At 39.8% G+C, this 26,906-nt stretch overlaps 1 protein-coding gene across 4 annotated transcripts in view; it reads left to right on the forward strand.

Moving 5' to 3' along the window:
* The window catches only part of LOC117522288 (guanine nucleotide exchange factor VAV3-like), a 178,850-nt gene extending 155,825 nt beyond the window's left edge, over window positions 1-23,025 (forward strand). For 2 of the 4 annotated variants that reach the window (XM_034183681.1, XM_034183682.1), the window contains exons 26-27: window positions 12,140-12,288; window positions 22,332-23,025. In XM_034183681.1, coding sequence (XP_034039572.1) covers window positions 12,140-12,288; window positions 22,332-22,373 — 191 coding nt within the window. In that variant the 3' untranslated portion in view covers window positions 22,374-23,025. Of the gene's footprint in view, window positions 1-8,891; window positions 8,952-12,139; window positions 12,289-22,331 lie in introns of those variants that run through there. The other 2 variants (XM_034183680.1, XR_004564191.1) reach the window with 2 other exon arrangements.
* Window positions 23,026-26,906: the final 3,881 nt, after the last annotated feature.

A 26,906-nucleotide genomic window follows, 5' to 3' on the forward strand; every position in this document is an offset into this window, starting at 1 on the left:
CCGTGATGGCTGCATGAAATTAAAAGTGAAGCGGGGGGTCAGGTGGTTATGGTTAGGGTGGGGGGAAAGAGTAAGATTAGGTTATGTTTAAGCTTACAGTTGGGGGTAGGAGTAGGGTTAGTAATAGTGAGTTACAAAAACCCCGTCATGAAAATTTGACTCATTTCGTCACGGGAGCACGAAAAAAAACAAAACAAAACATGAGACTGGTGGCTGTTATGTGTGAAGGGGCCTTTACTAATTTAGAAGCACTGGAATTTACATTTTGAAATCATGCGTTTCTTTGTCAGTCAGCTTTGAATAAAATGTCTCAAGATGAAGAATTTTTTTAGAACAGGAAAATATTAAAAGTCACAGCAGTACATTGTCAGTTAAGTGTCCCCACAGAGTCCTGGACCACCTCAAGCCAACAAAGAGCAGACTTTCTTGGGAAGCACAACAACGTGTTCAGATATTCAAGGTGTAGCATGCAAAATCATGGGAATCATTATGCTGAAGGAAATCATTCAGGCAAACCAGTCAGTTAATTTTGAGTATCATTGTGCAGGTCACTGTGGAAAATCTCCCATGTCAAATCATAGAGTCATTGCAATTAAAAGAAATACAACTGTGTGTCATCAGCATAGCAATAAGCTCTATCAAAGTAGTGAGAGAGATACAAATCAGTCGTGAGCTTAACCCCTGGGGTCGAAGCCGTCATACACGACGGCTAAGACCAAGCTTTACTAAATTATAAGTAACTTTTGAATGATATGAGATAGAAACTTACTTTTTTTTGCTGAAAAGTTAACTCCACAGACTTTCGAGCCAGCCATGAGCCATCTTTGGACTCCTCATAGAAGCTGTCTGATGACGTGCGCAATTTGAGTGCCTAATCAGAATTGGTTCATGTCACATTGGTTTTCCAAAATCCAATCGTAGGGCAGATTTACCTCACGTGAAAAGCCAAAGATTGTTTTCAGGAGTGATATGTTACTAGTTGGCCAATTTGAATAGCCCCCTGGGTGCTCCAATGAGTACATACTATTAGTACATACTCAGTGTGCCCTGCACCATTACACACAGTGATCAGTGAAAGCAGGAGCAGATGGAGAGCTTCTGATGACAAGCTCACGTGCTCAAAGAAAGAGTGTGTAACTATCAGGATTGCTCCACTAGTTTGCATGTGAATGTTACTGGATTACTCTGTTGCTTTCTCATCGTAAAGCACTGTTTACCATATCGATGGACAACAAAATGAATAGACCATTTTGTATATATTGTTCAAAATGTGCATTTGTGTTTATTGTTTGAACCTTTTTGTTGTTCAGTCTTTCACACAAGACCTCAAATTACCTTTATAAAGTGTCAAAACAGTTGTTTATTATAGTTTGCTGTGTGTTTTGAATAAATGTGTGTGGAAAATTATTTTTCGCTTTATTTTTTCCTTGCCTATTTTTGACTGTAAACCTTTATTACACTTATAAAACACAACCAAAACATAAATATTCTGAAAGCACAGGTTGTCCTGAAAAAAAAGAGACATAAAACTTGATTGTGGGATGCAGGAAGAGCTGTTAACAGCAATAATAAAACAATTATGCCAGGCGAGTGAACTGTCCAAAAAATGACCTTGGATCCCAGAGGGTTAATCATGATAAGTGCTAGCAAAGTAGCAAATTACCATATTTGGGTGTTGGAGTGCCCAGGGAAACTCTGCCTGAGGAGGGTATGGGCCGATGCATGAACACGGGCAATATTACGTTCGTCGGACTGTCCATTTCAACAGAATGCCTGATTTCTTCACAAATAAATAATGAATCACAAATAATTCACCCATTTGTGTCAGTTTTTGTCCTTTTATCATTCATTAAATGTGTTCCTTGTCAGCTGATGTCGGGTGAGAATGCTAAGAACATTGAGTGGACATTGAACTTTCCCGATGGTTGCAAGACTGTTTTGTCCTGTACTTGTTTGTAGCTTGTCAGTGGATGTCTAGTCAACATTAAGCTGCTTTCTCAAATCGGCAGCAGAAAACCTGTTACAGCAGAATTTTCACAAAGCTAGCTATTGTCCCGAAACTCTTTTTGTTTTCTTACACAAGTCTTTTAAAATGAGTGCACATTTCAACATAAACTTTGATTCTGATACCAGTGCACACTGATGACATAATCACAGGTAAGATGTGGAAGAGATGAGAAAAACATAATGAAAAGTCATTATTTCTTGCTTTTTACGATGTGGTGGGGTCACAAAATTAATTTATTTTAGGGTGCGTGTTTAATAAACTTTAATAAAAAGTCATTTAATTTCAGCTGGATGTTTAACCAACTATTCAAGGTGGACCATGCTTGCTCATAGAAAAAGGATTGGACCAAGAATTGAGCCTTGTGGCACACCGCATGTTAAAAGGGCTGATAATGACACAAGCATCTACTGAAAATGAAAGTTCTAGTCAATATGTGGAAAATTTTAACCATCTGTAGCAGCTGCAGCTATACCTGCCCACCTTTCTATAGAGGAAAGGATGGGAATGAGAATGAGGGCACAAAAAGGAGGAGTTGGGTAAGAAACAAAGATGAAAGAAAGTGAGAGAGACAAACAGTGAGCTGAAGAAAGTAGAAATCAAGCAGCTCATCATGCTTGGCAGAGCGGTCCCGGTTAGGGCCCAATGCCCCAGGCAAGCACCAGGAGCCCGCTACTCCAAACATCTCACACTGCATGCCGCTCAGCTTTGAGATGGCTTCACAATTTTCCTGACAGGACATGACATTTCACTTGGGCTGGCAGCGGAGAGAACTATGTGACAGCTGCCCGCTGACTCCCACCTGAGGGATATCCCTGGTCTAACAGAGGGACAGCGCCTGGTTTGGAGAAAAGAAGAAAAAAAAAAGAAGAGAAGTTTGCAAATATTTGATGTGAAAGTGCAGGAAGCAGCTGGAGGTAAACCTTAACTTAAAGAGAAAGAAACGTGTAAACAACCACAACCAAGGCGAGAAGGCGAACACTGGAACAAAGTCAAAGTTAGCCCTTTGTGTCTCATTCGGATGTGGAATTCTGCTACATTGTCGTCCCTCTGCCTCCTTTCGCAGTGTCGATCTCCCAGCACATCCGGTTTCAAAGCAACGCGACAAGAGGTGTGTTTGTGCATCGCTGCCATTCATTGTGCTTCTCTGAGTGAAGGAAGCGTTGACAGACCTGCTGTTTGCCTTAATGCATTCTGGAATAGATCATTATTGCCTTAAGTCGTCCACCCCCATAGGCAGACTTAGTGTGGGCACTGTCTGTCTGGTAAACAGCCTCCGTGGAAAGACAGATGTCATGCCAAAAAACAGCACGCATAATGGTTTGAAACTCAAAACAGACACCTCATTGCAGGGAAAACAGAATGAAAGGCTGTGCAAACAAGCTCAGCAAGTGGAAGTATGCAAAAACCATCAAAACTCTGAAATTTCGTTGGCTGTCCTCTAAAAATAAAGTCTGAATGTATTTATTCGTGTGTTTGCTAGAGGTGGAAAATAACTGAAAATGATCATTGACTTATTGTCAGTGGAAATCATATTAATTTAGTTTTGATATTATCAAACTGTCCTGTTTTCAGTTAGCAATCAAAAGTTTATAGACTAAAATTTTAAAAATATGAGATGGACCAAAAATAAGGCGCAAGTCTGATATAGGCCTTGAGGTCTGCTGGTACTTAACCCCAGAGCCTGACACAGCTTATTTCTCAAGATGAAGCCAAGGGCAAGTGCCCATTTATAGCTGGGTGGACTGGGACAATGTCCAAGAACATGGACCAAAAATCAAACCCATGACTACATGTTGGTAGCCCAACTCATTATTCCACTGAGCTACCCGCCAGCTGACCTACCTGTGCTGTAAACAAAAAGGAAATACAGGTACAGATTCTTTATTGTTATTGTATCAAGTACAATGAAAGGTAAAGTGCAAGCCTTTCAGTGCAAATATAAACCTGAAGGTCTGGGGAAGAAAGAAAATAGACAAAAAATTTAACTGAATGAAAAAGGTATGTTCAAAGCACAAATAAAAAAAAAAGAAAAAAAAATATAAGTACACAGGAATAAAAAAGAGATAATACATATACACACACACACACACACACACACACACACACACACACACACACACACACACACACACACACACACACACACACATATATATATAAAGAGAAAAGTAAGTACAAAACTGTGGATATTTCAGTGGCAGTGGATATTGCACATATACAAGTATTGCGCTCATTTCAAGTGTGACATGTCTCATGGCTATTTAGTTCAAGTGTAGTCTTACACACCTCTCTGCAGCTTCTCTCCCCCTGCCATCCCCTCATTACCCCATCCCCGTAGAGACGGTGCCTGCTCCCAGACTACAAATAACCAGCAAAAATCTATTTAAGCATAAAAATTCAAAAAGAAAAAATAATATAGCACCTTCAACTGCACCACAGACTAAAACAGTTAAATGTGGTCTATTAAACATTAGGTCTCTCTCTTCTAAGTCCCTGTTGGTAAATGATATAATAATTGATCAACATATTGATTTATTCTGCCTTACAGAAACCTGGTTACAGCAGGATGAATATGTTAGTTTAAATGAGTCAACACCCCCGAGTCACACTAACCGTCAGAATGCTCGTAGCACGGGCCGGGGCGGAGGATTAGCAGCAATCTTCCATTCCAGCTTATTAATTAATCAAAAACCTAGACAGAGCTTTAATTCATTTGAAAGCTTGACTCTTAGTCTTGTCCATCCAAATTGGAAGTCCCAAATCCAGTTTTATTTGTTATTATCTATCGTCCACCTGGTCGTTACTGTGAGTTTCTCTGTGAATTTTCAGACCTTTTGTCTGACTTAGTGCTTAGCTCAGATAAGATAATTATAGTGGGCGATTTTAACATCCACACAGATGCTGAGAATGACAGCCTCAACACTGCATTTAATCTATTATTAGACTCTATTGGCTTTGCTCAAAAAGTAAATGAGTCCACCCACCACTTTAATCATATCTTAGATCTTGTTCTGACTTATGGTATGGAAATAGAAGACTTAACAGTATTCCCTGAAAACTCCCTGCTGTCTGATCATTTCTTAATAACATTTACATTTACTCTGATGGACTACCCAGCAGTGGGGAATAAGTTTCATTACACTAGAAGTCTTTCAGAAAGCGCTGTAACTAGGTTTAAGGATATGATTCCTTCTTTATGTTCTCTAATGCCATATACCAACACAGTGCAGAGTAGCTACCTAAACTCTGTAAGTGAGATAGAGTATCTCGTCAATAGTTTTACATCCTCATTGAAGACAACTTTGGATGCTGTAGCTCCTCTGAAAAAGAGAGCTTTAAATCAGAAGTGCCTGACTCCGTGGTATAACTCACAAACTCGTAGCTTAAAGCAGATAACCCGTAAGTTGGAGAGGAAATGGCGTCTCACTAATTTAGAAGATCTTCACTTAGCCTGGAAAAAGAGTCTGTTGCTCTATAAAAAAGCCCTCCGTAAAGCTAGGACATCTTTCTACTCATCACTAATTGAAGAAAATAAGAACAACCCCAGGTTTCTTTTCAGCACTGTAGCCAGGCTGACAAAGAGTCAGAGCTCTATTGAGCTGAGTATTCCATTAACTTTAACTAGTAATGACTTCATGACTTTCTTTGCTAACAAAATTTTAACTATTAGAGAAAAAATTACTCATAACCATCCCAAAGACGTATCGTTATCTTTGGCTGCTTTCAGTGATGCCGGTATTTGGTTAGACTCATTCTCTCCGATTGTTCTGTCTGAGTTATTTTCATTAGTTACTTCATCCAAACCATCAACATGTTTATTAGACCCCATTCCTACCAGGCTGCTCAAGGAAGCCCTACCATTATTTAATGCTTCGATCTTAAATATGATCAATCTATCTTTGTTAGTTGGCTATGTACCACAGGCTTTTAAGGTGGCAGTAATTAAACCATTACTTAAAAAGCCATCACTTGACCCAGCTATCTTAGCTAATTATAGGCCAATCTCCAACCTTCCTTTTCTCTCAAAAATTCTTGAAAGGGTAGTTGTAAAACAGCTAACTGATCATCTGCAGAGGAATGGTCTATTTGAAGAGTTTCAGTCAGGTTTTAGAATTCATCATAGTACAGAAACAGCATTAGTGAAGGTTACAAATGATCTTCTTATGGCCTTGGACAGTGGACTCATCTCTGTGCTTGTTCTGTTAGACCTCAGTGCTGCTTTTGATACTGTTGACCATAAAATTTTATTACAGAGATTAGAGCATGCCATAGGTATTAAAGGCACTGCGCTGCGGTGGTTTGAATCATATTTGTCTAATAGATTACAATTTGTTCATGTACATGGGGAATCTTCTTCACAGACTAGGGTTAATTATGGAGTTCCACAAGGTTCTGTGCTAGGACCAATTTTATTCACTTTATACATGCTTCCCTTAGGTAGTATTATTAGAGGGTATTGCTTAAATTTTCATTGTTATGCAGATGATACCCAGCTTTATCTATCCATGAAGCCAGAGGACACACACCAATTAGCTAAACTGCAGGATTGTCTTACAGACATAAAGACATGGATGACCTCTAATTTCCTGCTTTTAAACTCAGATAAAACTGAAGTTATTGTACTTGGCCCCACAAATCTTAGAAACATGGTGTCTAACCAGATCCTTACTCTGGATGGCATTGCCCTGGCCTCTAGTAATACTGTGAGAAATCTTGGAGTCATTTTTGATCAGGATATGTCATACAAAGCGCATATTAAACAAATATGTAGGATTGCTTTTTTGCATTTACGCAATATCTCTAAAATCAGAAAGGTCTTGTCTCAGAGTGATGCTGAAAAAACTAATTCATGCATTTATTTCCTCTAGGCTGGACTATTGTAATTCATTATTATCAGGTTGTCCTAAAAGTTCCCTAAAAAGCCTTCAGTTAATTCAAAATGCTGCAGCTAGAGTACTGACAGAGACTAGAAGGAGAGAGCATATCTCACCCATATTGGCCTCTCTTCATTGGCTTCCTGTTAATTCTAGAATAGAATTTAAAATTCTTCTTCTTACTTATAAGGTTTTGAATAATCAGGTCCCATCTTATCTTAGGGACCTCGTAGTACCATATCACCCCAATAGAGCGCTTCGCTCTCAGACTGCAGGCTTACTTGTAGTTCCTAGGGTTTGTAAGAGTAGAATGGGAGGCAGAGCCTTCAGCTTTCAGGCTCCTCTCCTGTGGAACCAGCTCCCAATTCAGATCAGGGAGACAGACACCCTCTCTGCTTTTAAGATTAGGCTTAAAACTTTCCTTTTTGCTATAGCTTATAGTTAGGGCTGGATCGGGTGACCCTGAACCATCCCTTAGTTATGCTGCTATAGACGTAGACTGCTGGGGGGTTCCCATGATGCATTGTTTCTTTCTCTTTTTGCTCTGTATGCACCACTCTGCATTTAATCATTAGTGATCGATCTCTGCTCCCCTCCACAGCATGTCTTTTTCCTGGTTCTCTCCCTCAGCCCCAACCAGTCCCAGCAGAAGACTGCCCCTCCCTGAGCCTGGTTCTGCTGGAGGTTTCTTCCTGTTAAAAGGGAGTTTTTCCTTCCCACTGTAGCCAAGTGCTTGCTCACAGGGGGTCGTTTTGGACCGTTGGGGTTTTACATAATTATTGTATGGCCTTGCCTTACAATATAAAGCGCCTTGGGGCAACTGTTTGTTGTGATTTGGCGCTATATAAAAAAAAATTGATTGATTGATTGATTGAAGTGGCATTCAGAGCTCTAACAACAGTTGGGTAGAAACTGTTTTACAGTTGTGTATCAGTTTAATTACAGTTGTGGCTGAACTTTGCAGTCACTCACCGTGGATGTAAATGGCATGGCTATGTTTGGATTTCAGTCATTTCTTTGAACTGTTGTTTTTCCATAATAATAATAATAATAATAATAATAATAATGTGGTGCCCAAATTAAATTAATTTAGGGTTTTCTGAAATAACCATAAGGTCAACATGATACATTCACAATCAAAAGTATACATATAGCACAATATTTGGTTGAACGCCACTTAGAAAGTTTTACCATGACCAGACCAACAAGCTTCTTTTTGGATGCTGCTTCCATTTTGCTCAGGTCCACCACAGGAGGTTTGGCATGGTGATCCACTAGCTGATTTGGTTTTCCCCTACACAGCTCAAACTGTAGAAAGAGAATGGGCCTCAGGGCGTCTTGAACCGGGGATATTTTGCTGAGGAAATTAACTGTGCTGTGCTACTGTGCTGTCACACAATAAGAACTAGTCTGAAAATATAATGAATTTTATGTCATATTGCCATATAAACATATATCTACTGTTTTTGTACAGATTATGTTCATCTTAGTAATTGTGTGTGTTTAGAATTGAGGATACAATATATCAATATCCTCGTGACTTCCAGGAAATCAGGAGGATATGATAAATAGGACCTTTTTGTACTGTAAAATGTACAGTATTTTCTGTATTTTCATAGTTTTCTGTATTTTTTTTTTTACAGAATTTTTCTGGCAACCACAGTTGCCAGTTTTTTCTCCTCATGAAAACAACTTAATTCTTATTAATTCTTGTTATTTGTTGCCATCTTTATAATGCAGGTCAGGATTAGTTTTCATGCAGGATATTCCTTGTGCCAGGTTACTTCAGTGTTTTGTCTTCTTCTGTTGCTCTTCTCTGTTTTTTGCTTGTTGTTTGACTTTGCCAACTTTTCCCCTCATTCTCGTGCTCTCTCTCTCGTCTCTGTCTCTCTCTCTGTCTCTGTCTCTCTCTCGTCTGTCTCTGTAACTCATGTTTGCTTTCCTCACAGTATGTTCTCTCTTTGCTCCCACTACGGCCCGAGCCCTCATCACGCTTCCTTTCTCTGTAGTTCCTCCTGACGGCTGCAGCTTTCTTCCTCCCTCCTCCTCCTCCTCACCTTTCTGGTCAGGTACAGCTTTTATTCCATCTCATATCTATAAGTCATTCACAGCTTTACACACACAGACGAGTGTTCTTCATTCTGTAATATGTGGACGTGAGGTCTTAGATTTGGTAAAAAGTAAGACCCTTTGGCTGCTCCCATGGGTCCCCGTATCACTCCAAATTTCATGATACATCTAGAAATATTTTCATGACATCATTGCGAATATGTAATCAGTTCTGTAACGGTATCATAAACTACTATATTAAATAAATGTTTGTGACACCATCACATTTTTCCTGTGAGGTTGTTTTTTTTTTCACAGAAAGAAGATGTGAAATTTCAGGTACAGTTTGCCAGAAGACACATGGGAGACTCAAGCTTAGATTTGATCTTTCTCTCCTCTTTTGGTTATTTCACATTTTGTCCAAAACACGCCATTGAGTTCTAAAGTGAATAAATATGACCACTTTGCACCATGTCTTAGTTTGCACTCAGATTCTGCACCATTTAAATAGTAAAAATGAATGTTTTTATTTTTTGCGGTTCTTTACCTTAAATTTGGCCTGTTCAAAGTCTGAGACACTCAGACGGCCACTGGTTCCCAAAATATCATGGCCGTGTCCACTGTACTAATGGATTAGTAATTGGGAAGACCAAAGAACTGGTCACAGGCTGACCAGTATATCTATTGAAAGCAACCAATGCCAGACCAGCCAATTATATTCGTTGATGGTTCAACCAATCTATTTTTAGAGTATGTATTTTGTGAGATTGACAAGTGCTTCTTACTAGAGAGGAGAAAGTGGTTTCAGTAGGTTTGGACAAAGGAACGGTTTTAGCAATTACTGAATGGCAACAAGCTACTTACAGAAGAGGATTTATTTTCAACAGGACTGGGATTGTTAGCGCTATTTGACTTTGAAAAGGAATGATCTGTGATCAAATTAATGCCTGGATTAGGACAAAATTTTCTGGATGGTTCAATTTTTTTGGAATTACACTATAAACCCAAACAAGTTAGCAGAACTCAAAAATATTGAGGCACTCAACTGACACAAAATTTTTGAGTTCATAAACTTAAAAGATAATTGTTCCCAGAACTTAAAAAGTTTCAATTATATGCTATGTGTACCTCATGATTACAATGAAATTAAAGTGGTCATTATGTCCCTTCAGCCGCTCCCTTGTTTTTCACTTGGGGGCACCACAGCAGTTCTGAGGTAGGTCTGCATGTTGAATTGGCACAAGTTTTATGCCGGATGCCCTTCCTGACGCAACTCCACATTGCATGGAGAAATGTGGCAGGGGTGGGATTTGGACCGGGAACCTTCTGCACCAAAACCAAGCGCACTAACCACTTGGCCACCACCCCTGCTAAAGTGTTCATTAAGTCAACTCAAATATTTTCATATATAATTAATTAATTTTATGTTGTGTGTAAGTTATGCTTTGAAGTTTTTCTTGCTTTATATACAATTAGTTCAAGGCAATCAAAAATTCAGAGTTTAATTTGCTCAAAAAGCAAGATCATGTTACACAAACTTTAAATACAACCCCTGGCAAAAATTATGGAATCACCGGCCTCAGAGGATGTTCATTCAGTTGTTTAATTTTATAGAAAAAAAGCAGATTACAGACATGACACAAAACTAAAGTCATTTCAAATGGCAACTTTCTGGATTTAAGAAACACTATAAGAAATCAAGAAAAAAAGATTGTGGCAGTCAGTAACGGTTACTTTTTTAGACCAAGCAGAGGAAAAAAATATGGAATCACCCTGTAAATTTTCATCCCCCAAATTAACACCTGCATCAAATCAGATCTGCTCATTGACATTGCCCCTATGCCATGACATTGACCCTATGTGTCTTTTTGCAAGGAATATTTTTGCAGTTTTTGCTCTATGGCAAGATGCATTATCATCTTGAAAAATTATTTCATCATCCCCAAACATCCTTTCAATTGTCCAAAATATCAACATAAACCTGTGCATTTATTGATGATGTAATGACAGCCATCTCCCCAGTGCCTTTACCTGACATGCAGCCCCATATCATCAATGACTGTGGAAATTTACATGTTCTCTTCAGGCAGTCATCTTTATAAATCTCATTGGAAAGGCACCAAACAAAAGTTCCAGCATCATCACCTTGCCCAATGCAGATTCGAGATTCATCACTGAATATGACTTTCATCCAGTCATCCACAGTCCACAATTGCTTTTCCTTAGCCCATTGTAACCTTGTTTTTTTCTGTTTAGGTGTTAATGATGCCTTTCGTTTAGCTTTTCTGTATGTAAATCCCATTTCCTTTCGGTGGTTTCTTACAGTTCGGTCACAGACGTTGACTCCAGTTTCCTCCCATTCGTTCCTCATTTGTTTTGTTGTACATTTTTCGATTTTTGAGACATATTGCTTTAAGTTTTCTGTCTTGACGCTTTGTCTTCCTTGGTCTACCAGTATGTTTGCCTTTAACAACCTTCCCATGTTGTTTGTATTTGGTCCAGAGTTTAGACACAGCTGACTGTGAACAACCAACATCTTTTGCAACATTGCATGATGATTTACTCTCTAAGAGTTTCATAATCCTCTCCTTTGTTTCAATTGACATCTCTCGTGTTGGAGCCATGATTCATGTCCACTTGGTGCAACAGCTCTCCAAGGTGTGTTCACTCCTTTTTAGATGCAGACTAATGAGCAGATCTGATATGATGCAGGTGTTAGTTTTGGGGATGAAAATTTACAGGGTGATTCCATAATTTTTTCCTCAGAATTGAGTGATTCCATAGTTTTTTCCTCTGCTTGGTCTAAAAAAGTAACCGTTACTGACTGCCACAATCTTTTTTTCTTGATTTCTTATAGTGTTTCTTAAAGCCAGAAAGTTGCCATTTGAAATGACTTTAGTTTTGTGTCATGTCTGTGATCTGTTTTTTTCTACAAAATTAAACAACTGAATGAACATCCTTCGAGGCCGGTGATTCCATAATTTTTGCCAGGGGTTGTATTTAAGTAAGTAGAATGTTTTCTTAAAACTTTGAGTTCACACTACTTAATCTTTTTAATTAATTTGAACATTCATATTTACTGTGAACACCTCAGTAAAAACAAAAAAGGTTCCTGATCATTTTTCCAAATGGCTCCAACTCATGGAGTGTAATTTCAGAGTATGTGTGAAATTAATCACAAATAATTAAAGGTCTCTTTCCATTTCAGTGTTTTCTCCTAGGGCAGTGGGTGTTGCAGTGGCACGCTATGATTTCAGTTCCAGAGACATAAGAGAGCTGTCCCTGTTACAGGGAGACGTAATAAAGATCTACGCCAAGATGCCCAATGGGTGGTGGAGGGGAAAGGTGAACGGCAGGGTAAGTTTGAATTCTCTCACTGTGGACATGTTGCACTTTTGATTTCACTTTGTAATAAAAATGTGGCTTCAGGGATGAGTTCATCCAAGATGCCCATCTTTAAAAATCAAATCTTTGAAAATGTCCAGTCCAAGAAATCTATCAGTATTTTGGCATCAGTTCATGTAATCTGAGTGTGGAAACAGAGTGTCTGGGTTTGCGGATACTGAATCAAGACCAAAGCTGTGTTTATTTCAGGCCCAACATACTTCTAAGGCTGCGCCCTACGAAGATCTGGACTTCAGGGACAGCAGAGACTGAACAAACTGTTCTGAAATTAGATGGTCCAACCCATGGAGCATTTTGACATTGCATCCTTAGCTTTTCCTGACACTACCCCCTGTCACCTGGCAACCTTGGCAGCTGCATGTGCCAAGCTAGCGTAGTGGGTGTAACCTGTAGTTTAGTAGTCATTTTTCAGTACTTTTTTATACTTTACTTATGTATCCCAACATTGTCCTTTTAAAAAAAAATTTTGCTAACCATTTTCCATTTTGTCTTGGGAAAAAAGTGCAATAACTCTGGATTATTTGGACCGTGCAGGATATCCTTGTTGTATCCTTCTTTTGGAGAAAGAAGGCTACATTTGTCAGCGGCATTCCAAGGAGCCTTTGAAATGAGACAGCATAGTTGTGACACTATGACCTATGTGGCTGACGAATGCAGAAGACAAGTGCAGCCCCTGAATTGAGAGACAGCCTAAAATTCTACCTGTTACTGACTTCCTGGAGTCGGCCATTAGAAATCTGTCTGTATGTGGTGAAAGTGTTGACTTTGTAGAGATATTCACTTATCTCAGGATTGGCATTCATGTCTTTCTGTCCTCTGCATTTGAGGATGACAGATGGCTGGGAAGAGACATTAGAGATTTGATGCTACTGGACACAGGTGCTTGGTGGTGCTGATACCTTTCAAGAGAATGAAGGTCCATGTCTTCAGGGTACTGGTGCTTCCTGCCTTATTATATGATTATGAGTGTCAGGATTCATGTTGTGGAATGAACAGTATGCTGGACCCATATGCAGACTCAGGAGGTTTAGTATTAAAGGCTTTATATAGAAAAACAGTCACAGGTTGGGTCAATAGGTGATCAGTCAGTGTGAAAAAGGTAATCAGCAGACCTGAGGCAGAGGCAAATGTCAAAAACAAGCTGGGTTCAGAGGCAAGGAGAAACAAGGTTGTCAAAGCTGAGGCAAAATCTGAGTCCAAAAAACAAGCAAGGTTCAAAAACACAGTGAGTCCAAAATCAAGAGGCAGAGGCAAACACAGAGCAAGGTCATACACAGAAGAGCAGATGGTCAAGGACTAACAAAGCAACACTAGGCTGGAACGTAGACAAAGTCAAACGAACTAGCAGAGAACAGAGAAAAATCCAAGGCTTAAATAACAGGGTGTGATTAAGGAAAGTGAAAACGTGTGTGAGAAAGTTCAGGAAGGAGACAAAGCTGAGACAAGCAGGAGCAAGAGAGTGCAATAAAACAAACACTAAGCAGACAGAAATAGAGCTGAGTCCCAAGCATACTGCAAGGAAAATCTATACCTGGAAGGAGCAAAGAAACAAAATCAGGAAAACAAAGGTGAGAACTGAAAAGTGATCAACAAGAGAATTAAAGGCTGGGGCTGAAACTAAAACAACTAACATGTGGCAAAAGCATAAAAAAAAAAAGAAATTGTAAACAATGACTATAGTGGTAAAATGCAAAATAAAACCAGTGACTAAAGAAATCCTAAACTGAAAATCAAAGACAGGTGACATGAAAACAGACAGAACAAAGAAGAAAACCCAGGCCTAGGACAGATCATGACAGTGAGATTTGGACATAAACTGGTGACTGAAGGTGATGACTGGATGTCTTTGGTACTGGGTCTCTTAATCGGGTACTGCTGCAATGACTTTGTGTCAAATCAACAGTTATTTAGGGGGACTCAGATGAAGTGTATCGCACTGTAAGGAAACATCATGTTTTTTTTGGACATGATTTAACTTTCATGTGCTTCATCGTTGAGAACATTAGTGGAGGGAGAAGGCCAATAGATGGTTACTTCAGAGAGGTGGAGATGGACTGGTTGTCTGCCAGGACCCAAGACGGTTCCGTAGCATGGTAGATACTGTGCCTGCGGCACCGGTGCATACTCCCACACCTGAATTCAACTCTGCTAATTTGCAAAGTTTCACATTTTTAGCTTCCAAGCGTGACTGTCGCACTCTGCTGAATTAGGCTTTTAGATCCCAATTTATCTAATGAAGGAGGTAGAAAATGACTTCTCAGCTGAAGTTCTGGCAAAAACCTCTCTGGTGTTGCGATGAGGTGCTTCTTAATATGTTGGCCTTGTTCATGTCCTGGTTTGTAACAGGAGTGTCACAGACTGACTAGTCTACCCGTCTGAGTGTTCCACTTGTGTAGTAAACTCTGTGCATCACTATGGGTGTTTGAATGTGTATAGTGCACAGGGTAGTAATGTATTTGGCAACATTGCTCTCACAGGGAGTGTTGGTGGGAATTTCTGTCATCCTCTCAAGTTTAGTTTGAAATTCTTCCACTTTGTGAAAAGTTCATGATTGAAAATTGAATGATTCACAGCAGCTGCATGTGCACCACTCAACAACTCATTGCCCAATTCATCAGAGCCGTTTTTTAATTAATTTTCACTGTTGTGATATTCTTCCTCTTCAACATTACGGCTGTTGAAATCTTGGTGCAGATCTCCTCGATGTGGCACCAACGGGTACAACTGTACGCCTCCGTTGTCATCCCAGAAAAACACCAACTTTGACATCTTCATCACTCCGCTTTTGTGTGGTAAACAAAGCAGCAATAGTATGAACAGCCCTGACACGTGTGTGACTCAGCAAGTCCCATGACTATGGATAACATCTGCATCCATTATTTTTGACACATTGAACTGTTTATGGGGCAATTAAAAACAACTCAGTTTAGGAAATACAAGATGCATGAACAAAAATGGATTCCAAAATAGTTTTTTCCTTACATAGATGCTACACTACCTTTGTCCTTGTTTTACCTTTACACATCTGTACAATATTACAGTTCAGCACATCCATTTCCATAATATTATATATCCTATATATTATACGAGGTCTCTTAGATAATAAACCGACCCTTTTATTTTTTTTAACTATATGGATTTGAATGACATGCGATTACACCAATCATGCTTGAACCCTCGTGCGCATGCGTGAGTTTTTTCACGCGTGTCGGTGACGTCATTTCCCTGTGGGCAGGCCTTGAGTGAGATGTGGTCCCGCCCTCTCGGCTGAATTCCTTTGTTTCACACGCTGCTCGAGACGGCGCGCGTTGCTTTATCAAAATTTTTTCTGGACCTGTGAGGAATATCCAAGTGGACACTATTCGAGAAATTAAGCTGGTTTTCTGTGAAAAGTTTAACGGCTGATGAGAGATTATGGGGTGTTTCTGTCGGTGTAAGGACTTCCCACGGAGCGGGACGTCCTGCAGCGCTTCCAGGCGCTGTCGTCGGCCTGTTTCGAGCTGAAACCATCCTAATTTAAGGCTTAATTCACCCAGGACATCGTGAGAGAACAGAGAAGATTCAGAAGAGGCCGGCATGAGGAATTTATGCGGACATTCCACTGTTTAAGGACATTTTTTTAATGAAAGACGTACGTGCAAATTCGCCGAGTCGTTTCCGTGACGACTCGGCAAATCTGTGTGCACCGCGACAGGAAAAACACCTCCGTGTTGAAAACCATTTGTAGAATTCAGGCAGCTTTTAATGGCTTTCAACAAGTGAGTAACTGAGAAATTGTTTAACAGCTTGGGCATGTTCCAACTTGCCCGTTAAGATTTCCAATGGAGGTGTTTTTCCTGCCGCGACCCCCCGCGGTCGGGTCCAGCCCGACATGCGACTCTGCCCGCACGTTCTTTCATTACAAAATGACCGTTAACAATGGAATGTCCGAATAAACTCCTCATGCCGACTTCTTCTGAAAGTTCTCTGTTCTCTGACGACTTACTGCGTCAACAGAGCCTGAAATGTGGAAGTTTTCAACTTGAAACGGCGAGACGCTGCCGCCTCGAAGCGCAGATCGCCGTCAGGCGCCGTGGACCGTCCTTAAAGCGACACTACCAGACCAAAATCTCTCATCAGCCGTTAAAATTTTTACCGAAAACCAGCTGAATTTATTGAATGGTGTCCACTCAGTTGTGCCTTACAGTTTTGAAAAAAATTTTATCAAACAAAGCAGTCTCTGAGCCATTCCTAAACAATGAAAAAAATCGACGAGCGGGTGGACGACTCCTCACTCAAAGACTGCCCACAGGCGAATGACGTAACCGAGAGGCGTGAAAAAACTCACGCATGCCCACAAGGGTTCAAGCATGTCTGATGTAATCACACGTGATTCAAATCCATATGGTTTTTGAAAAAATAATAAGGTCGGATACTTTTCTAATAGACCTCGTATATACAACTCCAATTCCAATGATGGAATCCCTAAATTCCTTGCAATTGAACGTTGAGAACCATTGTTCTTAAACTGTTTGACTATTTTTTCACGCAGTTGTTCACAAAGTGGTGATCCTCACCCCATGTTTGCTTGTCAACAACTGAGCCTTTTGGGGATGCTCCTTTTATACCCAATCATGACACTCACCTGCTTTCAATGAACCTGTTCACCTGTGGAATGTTCCAGACAGGTGTTCTTCATCAACTTTCCCAGTCTTTTGTTGCCCCTGTCCCAGCTTTTTTGAAATGTGTTGCAGGCATCGATTTCAAAATGAGCAAATATTTGCACAAAACAAACATTAAATATCTTGTCTTTGTGGTGTATTCAATTGAATATAGGTTGAAGAGGATCATTGTATTCTGTTTTTATTTACATTTAACACAGCGTCCTAACTTCATTGGATTTGGGGTTGTCCAGGGTCTTTTCCTGCACCTCTTTGTGTGTGTGTGTTGTGTGTATGTGTCCACAGTCCATTTATGGGTAAAGAGATGGAGTGTGGGTGAGACCGTGTGACATGGGTTTGACAAATGAAACCTGAACACCAACAAGCTCAGCTAACAGGCTAACCTTGGTTTGGGTGTTTATTAAATCATATTTTTAGGGGATGAGAAGTGTTTCTCATACTAGTTTTGCTTTGGTGTGAGCATTAAAAATTGTGACCCTTATTTGCTCAGTAATTGTAAATTAACAACCTAATGTCATGAAGCTACCGATAGGTGCTACAAATGCTAATACCATTAGCATCCAAAATGATATTACACAATGTTTTCACTCGACGCAGATATCAGCACAAACACGTCTTAGATGATTTATTTGGAGACTTAATCACACAACAAACCATATTAATACAGATACTTGGAATAAAAACCTAACAGAAAACATACATTCCATCCATCAGTTTTCTATACCCACTTACTCCAGTTAAAGGTCAGGGGGGCTGGAGCCTATGCTTCCATACATTATCAATAAATAATGCCTGAAACACAATAAATACATATTTAAATTGTGTCCCTGGATTTGATCTTATTTATTTAGATCTAAGATGTTTTCATTTATTCAACTTGCTTCTGTTGTGCCACAAAAAGTGACAGCACTCACAGTTAGCTCCATCAAAGAAGTTTGGCTGCATTTCTTTAAATACATTACAGTGTTTATCAATTTATCAAAAGTAATATATTCTCAAGTATTGTTCAAATTCTGTTCATGTCAATAAAATGAGTTTAATTTCAAACTGCATGGTGTCATGTTAGCTTGGTGAGAACATATTATGAGAACCATGTCTTATATATATATATATATATATATATATATATATATATATATATATATATATATATATATATATATATATATATATATATATATATATATATAAACACGCAAACTTACAGCATAGCCTGAATATGAAAGCTGCTGATGGCTCGTAGTCCGACTTGTTCACTTCACCTCCACAAAGAACTTGCTAACAGATGGTCCGGTGTCATGCCAAAGTAGTTACCCCCCTCAGAATTTGTATCCCCTGGCACGGTGTTGTTTTAGATGCTGTTTAGATATTTATGGAGTACGTCCATGTCCGTTTTTCTCATCGTAGTTTTAGCTTTCTGGTTTGTAACGAAAATACGCGTTGGGGGCCAATTGTCATGGAAACCTGCCAGGATATGGGAAAATATCCGACTGGTAATCAGCCAATCAGAGCGCGTGTAGTGTTGCAGCCATATAATAAATCGGTTTATCATATACCTATAAATGATACGCCAATATGATTGGATAAAACACTAAAGAATAAATAGCAATACACCCTTTTCGCAGACGGGTAATATTTTTCATACCACCCGAGTAATCAGCCAATCAGGTGTCACGTACAATTATTTCCGCCTTGCCTAGAAAACAGTACTTGAGGTGGATGGATGATGAAAGAAGCAAAACACTTTCGCAATTTATGTCTATTTTGATTAATTTCTTCATTTACAGCAGCTTCATTAAACAAATGTACTCGAATGATTGTCAGCACGACGGCGAGCTTACAGGCTAACCTCAGCTAACACTAGAAGACAGTTGCCAGTTATGGCTTCTGAAACAAGGGAGAAAAAAAAAGAAACAGCACCGTTCAGCTGGACGTAAAATATTCTGTCTGTTAAGAGCTTCACCTCTTGTTCCACGTGTGTATTTCCCACCGGTGTCACGTACGTCCACTAATGCTTCAGCTGAACTGTGCTGTTTCTTTTTTTTCTCCCTTGTTTTTCTCCTTCGGCCTCAGGGTGTATGGTTTTCTTCAGGGTGTATAAAGCCATATTCATTGGTGAGCAATTTGATAACTGATCAGATTTTAGAATGACCAAATGTTGAAATCGGTATCAGTCTTAAAATTCTGTATCCTTTCCGGCTATTGTCTAAGGTTTCATACAGAGTAGAACTACAAAAGTAAAAAGTATATATATAAAAAGTTTACACTCGCTGTTGCTATTGTACAGTGGTTTGCAAATGGGAATCAACAGCTGTCAAGATGATGATACAAGCAAGGGCTCGGCAGACTTTTGGGTACAGTTGCTAAATGAGATTTTCTTAGATTGTTTGCTTCATCTTCAAAATTACAATTGTAAAACACAAGCTTCACAGCAATCTGGTAACTCAACAGGGGAAAACAGAGCATATAACATTCATTCTAGACTATTTGGAAAATTTTGGAACTACTGAGAAATTGCAAAATGGAGCCATTGCTCTGATATCCTGCAAGAAACTGAAATTAAATACAGTATAAATACAATTCAGCCTGTAATATATGGTATATAACATTCCAATTCCAATGAAGTTGGGACGTTGTATAAAATGTAAATAAAAACAGAATACAATGATTTGCAAATCTTCTTCAACTTATATTCAATTGAATACACCACAAAGACAAGATATTTAATGTTCAAACTGATAAACTTTATTGTTTTGTGCAAATATTTGCTCATTCTGAAATGGATGCCTGCAACACGTTTCAAAAAAGCTGGGACAGTGGTATGTTTACCACTGTGTTACATCACCTTTCCTTCTAACAACACTCAATAAGCATTTGGGAACTGAGGACACTAATTGTTGAAGCTTTGTAGGTGGAATTCTTTCCCATTTTTGCTTGATGTACGACTTCAGTTGTTCAACAGTCCGGGGTCTCCGTTGTCATATTTTGCGCTTCATAATGCGCCACACATTTTCAGTGGGCGACAGGTCTGGACTGCAGGCAGGTCAGTCTAGTACCCGCACTCTTTTACTACAAAGCCACGCTGTTGTAACATGTGCAGAATGTGGCTTGGCACATGTGGCTTGTTGAAATAAGCAGGGACGTCCCTGAAAAAGACATTGCTTGGATGGCAGCATGTGTTGCTCCAAAACATGGATGTACCTTTCAGCATTGATGGTGTCATCACAGATGTGTAAGTTGCCCATGCCATGGGCAGTAACACACCCACATACCATCACAGATGCTGACTTTTAAACTGTGTGCTGGTAACAGTCTGGATGGTCTTTTTCCTCTTTTGTCCAGAGGACACGACGTCCATGATTTCCAAAAACAATTTGAAATGTGGACTCATCAGACCACAGCACACTTTTCCATTTTCCATGAGCTCAGGCTCAGAGAAAGTGGTGGTGTTTCTGGATGTTGTTGGTGTTTGGCTTTCGCTTTGCATGGTAGAGTTTTAAGTAGCACTTACAGATGTAGCGACGAACTGTATTAACTTACAATGGTTTTCTGAAGTGTTCCTGAGCCCACGCAGTAAGATCCTTTACACAATAATGTCGGTTTTTAATGCAGTGCTGCTTGAAGGATCGAAGGTCACGGCCATTTAATGTTGGTTTTCGGCCTTGCCGCTTACGTGTAGGAAGTTCACCAGATTCGTTGAATCTTCTGATCATTTTATTGACTGTAGTTGATGGAATCCTTAAATTTCTTGCAATTGAACATTGAGAAACATTGTTCTTAAACTGTTGGACTATTTTTTCATCCAGTTATTCACAAAGTGATGATCCTCGCCCCATCTTTGCTTGTGAACGGCTGAGCCTTTTGGGGATGCTTCTTTTATACCCAATCAAGTTATATGGCAATCAATAATGTGGCAGTTGAGTGCTGGCCCAAATGTTGCCAGAAAATGAACTTTGCTGCACAAACATTTAATACCAACTATGAGAATATTTGTTCAACCATGTTTCTTGTTTACATTTGGCTTCTGGGAGCTGAAACACTTTGAAGTTGCTAATTAGAATATTCGACTGGGAAATTCTGACTTTGAAAGAAAAAGAGCAAGTACTGCTTACTTAATTAGAGGAAATGAAGCAAGGTGGTGCAGGGATCAAATGATGGGCTGTGCTTCCAAGGAGAAAGTTGAATTGTGGAACTGGTATCAGCCTTGCAGTTAAGAGAAGGAGAGAAACCCAAAATCAGTCCTGCAACACTGCTCCTGGCTTGTCGGGGTGCCCAGTATAACTTTCTGTAATTGGTAGTTTTGTGAGTGTGAAGCTGGATCACACTGTTGCTGTTGGATGGTCATGGTGTCTGTTTGAAAGGTGGTGGAATCTTAGATGTAAAGCATGAACTTCTGCATACTCAGTAGTGGCTATGTTAGGTGGAAAGACGCAGTAAGCATCACCTGTAAGCCAGGCAATGAGTAGGAATAATGAACCCTATCTCCCACCCGGTCCAAAGCAGCACTTGGCAGTGCACCAATGAGCACATTGATCTAAAAATTAGGTGTGATTGGGTACAGTGTCTTTATATTGTTATTGTGTGGCAGCAAAAAGTGTTTGCAACAAATACCTGGTCTGAAGTGGAGCGCGGAATTGTTCTGTTATTTATAAGGTCCAATATTAAGAGACACCTTACATAGGTGGGTTCATGGCACACATAAACTCTGCTTGTATTTCCATTGCCATCTTCTAACATTACACTCAGTCATATCATATTTCATGGCTGCTTGAGAAATTTTTGATGACTCTGCTGCTATCACCTGGATCTTAAAGCTTGTATCATAATTCCTCACCAGTTGCCAATTAAATTTCTTGATATTTGCAGTAGGGTGTGGCTGCAAAGTGGACCTCCATTATGGACAGAAGGCATGTGACTAACACTTGAGATACACTCAGAGAGTCAGATCGAAAACATTGTTTTTCTCAGCAGTTTCTCTGTTTTTCGGTTAAGGTAAGGATTAGGATTAGGTTTAGAGTCAATGTTAGTGGAGATCCACTTTTTCCACATTCTGCAGGCAAATGCTTCTCAATCTTTTAGCTACACTCTTTTCAGGAAGATCACTGGGTTTCTTTCCATCATGTTGCACACTAAGTTTGTTAGAGCGGTGTATTGCTTCAGTCTTGGTAGGCACACTCATTTCCCAGGCCTTTGTCACCACTTACTGTTGCAGATGTATATGACATGTAAAGGTCTATATCCTGATTGTTGTTTTCAGATGTATTTTCAAAAAAAAAAAAAAAAAACCTTATATTTGGAACAATAAAGTATATATTGTGCTTTGTTTCCTCTCAGGTGGGCTGGTTTCCTTCAACTTATGTGGAAGAGGAAGACTGAGCTTAACGGAAGCCAATTAATCAAAGTGGCCCGTCTCCAGTGAGCTCCATGCTGCTCTGCCACTCTCTGTGCGCTGCAAGTCAGAAGAGATTTGGACATAAAAGGAAGCAGTATGGCCTCCTAAAAAAACCCCTCCTTTCAGGAGCATTGCTTCACTTTGGCAGTGTCTGCCCCTACGGCCTCCTTGGAGACTGCATGTGCTAAACCAAGATAACCTCCTGACCCTGTTCACCTTGTGCTAATATTGATGACTTATCTGAAAGCTGCCTTCACTGTCACCATGTTGCAACACTAAGAGGGCTCAGTCACCCATCTGGAACACAGATCCTGCTGACAGCACACCGTCCAGGCACTCCACTAAACTGGAATACAGGAGCTTTGAACTTTTGCTTCTTGTTGGAACACTACCACATTGCTGTTGCAGTGACTGTGTTTTGATGAAAGCCCAGTTCTCACTTTCATGGATATACATACCAGATGGTTCCAATTTAAAATCGTGACAAACCGGCGTGTAAACATCACAGTTGCCACAACTGTGATCTACAGTGCATCCGGAACGTATTCACAGCACTTGAATTTTCCACATTTTGTTATGTTACAGCCTTATTCCAAAATGGGGTAAGTTAATTTCCCCTCAAAATTCTACTCACAACACCCCATAATGACAACAACAAAAAAGGTTTGTTTTTAAAATTTTTACAAATTTCTTTTTCATCTTCTTCAGCTACTCCCGTTAGGGGTTGCCACAGAAGATCAATCGTTTCCATCTCACCCTGTACTCTGTATCTTCCTCTATCACGCCAAGTCTCCTCTTTGGCCTCCCTCTTCTCCTCCTGCGTGGTGGCTCCATCCTCAAAATCCTTCTCCCTACATACCCTGGATCCCTCCTCTGCACATGTTCAAACCATTATGTACCAACCAATATGTCTACCTTTCTCCTCTTCATCATATCAGCCAGCTCTCTCCCTTTTCCAGTCATACTTCCAACATTCAAACTTCCAACTCTCACTTCCACCCTTCTAGTTTTCCTCTTCTCCCACTGTCTCTGGACGTGGTTTCCTCCTCCTCTTCTTCTTCTTCTTCTTCTTCTTCTTCTTCACCAAGCAGTAGCCCAGTTTCCACTGGCATGCTGTTGGGCAGTGGCACCGGTAGCGATCATTGTTAGCCCGGGTCTCGACCTATCTGGTATGGAAATTCAGTTTCTACTATGCGATACGATACGATATGATATGATACACTTTATTGTCCCTTCCGGGAAATTTGTTTTGGACTCCAAGAGCTACACAGATAAAGCTGCCAAGGCATAATTACATAGCTCATGAATATTGCATACTACTTAATACACACAGCAATATTGCACATACCCCTTGTGCACAGCAGTGTCACACAGATGGTTAAAAGGAAAATGCTGACAATACAGTAAATAATGAAATACTTTGCCTCTTTATTTTGGCTTGTTTTACACTGGATTCCCTTTCTGATGCAACCCGACTTATTTATCTGGGCTTGAGACTGGCACTCAGAATGTGCTGGCTGAGTTAAATTTTTGCAAATTTATTAAAAGTAAAAAACTAAGAAATCACATGTACATACGTATTTACACCCTTTGCTCATTACTTTGTTGATGCATCTTTGGCAGCAACTACAGCCTCATGTCTTCTTGAATATGATGCTACAAGCTTGGCGCACCTATCTTTGCCCATTCCTCTTTGTAGCACCTCTCAAGCTTCATCAGGTTGGACCTTCCGGCATGCATGTCCATGAAAGTGGGCTAAAAGGACTTATGATTTTTTTTAAATCAGTGCAGTGATAATAAATGTGTGACATTCAGTGTAATTGCTCAAATGAGTTTTGACATTTATTTTTCACTCTCACAGAAATCATCATTCACATTATGCAGATTTAATAAGTGTCAGGCTGGATGTGATTCTGAATTTTTGAATTTTTTTTTTTAATTTAATTGAATTTATTAGACACCCATGCGACAAAGTTTTACTTATATACAACAACAAAACTTATAAACAAAGTAGTCAAAGAAAAAAAGACAGTAAGAATTCATGTAGAAAACATGCATGTGGCAACTCTCTCACACACTCGAGATGTTCCCACATACATGTTACAGCTAGGAATTTTATTCCACTTTGGAAGTATTTATCCTTGGATGCAATGAGGTTGAGATTGGTGCAGTGTATGTACTGCTATCTTTGTGTGAATGTGTAGAACTCAAGAGGCCTATTGAAAATCTAGATAAGGGGCTTCCCCAGTGATCAACCTATTGATCTTTTGGACAGAAATTGCCAAATAACTTGGCAACATTACACACTTTGGTCAAGTTTCAAAGCTCGAATTGGGCAGAAACTCTCAATTTGGTTCTGTTATTAATTGGGCACAGCAGTCTTGTTTGAGGGCAGGTGCTAAAGGGGTAAAATATGATGCATATGACATAATTTCTCGACTTCTGGGGGGACCAACCATGACATTTTCAATGGGTTTTGGGTAAATTGCATGCAAACAAAGTGAAAATGCAAAGAAAAAGTGACAATGCGGTGGGAAAGTAGACGTGTTGCGGTTTGTTTATGACTCGGAGCTCAAACATGATGAGGCGGTTGTGCAGGCGAGAGAACTGAGCTACTCTGGTTAGCTGTGTAGGCTAACACTTACCGACATGATGTCTCCCATTTGCCTCATCTTTTCTTCTCCACTGGGAACCGAACAAAAAAAAAGCACTTTTTGCACTGCTTCGGTAATTGCAGCTGAAAACTAAACAGTACACCATTTATCCGTGTGAAGTTATGCTGTGTATATATTGTGCAACGGGCGTGCAGGTCCCCACAAGTGGTCAAATATCATGCAGGGTTCAAAAATGAGACTGCGGTACCCTATTGTTTCCTGAAATTTAAGGTAAATTCCACCTGTTGCTGGCAGCACAGCGAGGCATAATGATTCTGCCTCAGTGTAAATAAGTGTTTTTGTATAACAGCTGAGTGGATTCTTGTCATTTTTTGGTGATTTGTATGTCACGTGACATGGATTATTCATCCCAATTGTGTTGCATTGCATTTAGAGTGCAATTTTGTTCCATTAGCATGCAAATTTGGTTCCATACGTTTGGTACCATTGCACTCTGCGTGCACACACACACACACACACACACACACACACACACACACACACACACACACACACACACACACAAAACGCATGTGCAAACACAAAACAAATCCACTGAGCTGTAATCCATCTGGAGGCAGAGCTGGTAGAAGGAAGTTAGAATGAAAGACTGGACTAATTTCTGATGTGATTTTACACAGTACACAATCTCTCTCTTTTTTTTTTGGAAGTACACAAAGTTGGTGCACGGCATTGCAGATGACATCGTCAGAATTATTTTTGGACTCGTATTTAAAGTTCGTGTTGGGCTGCTGATGTCAGACGTGATTTTTCGCTGTAGTAAGGGTCGTACATTCAACGAGGCAAGCCTCATTGAATGGTTTGTTCCATCTTTCACCTCATTAAATATTCATACCATTGAACTCATAAACATTCATTATTTGTATACCACTGCATGGCAGTGAATGGTTTGTTCCATGTTTCACCTCATTAAATATTCATACCATTGAACTCATAAACATTCTTTATTTGTATACCATTGCATGGCAGTGAATGGTTTGTTCCATGTTTCACCTCATTAAATATTCATACCATTGAACTCAAACATTCTTTATTTGTATACCATTGCATGGCAGTGAAGGAAATAAAACTTCTCACTGGCTTTGTGACATGTGAAGTAATCTAAGAGATACAAACCCAAAACAACTGATCAAGCTCAATAAAAATTCAAACATGTGGAGTGCTAATTTAAGGTGTAGGCTTGTGTGTGTGTCTTCATCTTCTGATTTTACATTGCAGAGTTTTACTATTTACCTCGACTTTTTTGTTTTCACAATGAATGATTCAAGGGTGATGTAAAAACTGTTCACTGTAGAGCAAGGTAGCACAAGGGCGTTAAGTGGCGCCACTTTCTTTCAACTGTTAACACCCCACTCACCGCATGCGTGAGGCGTCAATGCACTCCTTTTGAATTGGATTTTTTTAAATCTGAAAGGCTATATTTCCTCTTCAGACAAATCTCACACTGCGGCAATAAAGACTTTACAGCGGAATCCGAAATCACGACTGTGACTGTCGTGGTGAATTGGGGAACATGGTAACAAGAGAACTAGACCTGTTAAGACTTCGGGCGTGGTTAGGGGTAGGTTTATGGTTAGGGGTGGTTGTTGGGCTAGGGTTAGCCTCGAGTCCAGTTCACACCAGGGGCTGAGTTTGCACCAGGTTGAGTTTTCTTGTATCGTTTTCTTCTATACCACAATTTGCCATTGTGGTAAAAAACCTTTAGTCGATACTCCGTGTTACACCTTTGTCTTCCAAGAATCATACTCTTACTCATGTTTTTTGCAACATAATTTCATTCACTGTATTGATTCTAAACATGAAATTACACAGTATTGTGATAGTGAATATAAGGTTGCACTT

The sequence above is a fragment of the Thalassophryne amazonica genome, chromosome 12 (assembly GCF_902500255.1).
Source record: "Thalassophryne amazonica chromosome 12, fThaAma1.1, whole genome shotgun sequence".
Classification (NCBI taxonomy): Eukaryota; Metazoa; Chordata; class Actinopteri; order Batrachoidiformes; family Batrachoididae; genus Thalassophryne; species Thalassophryne amazonica.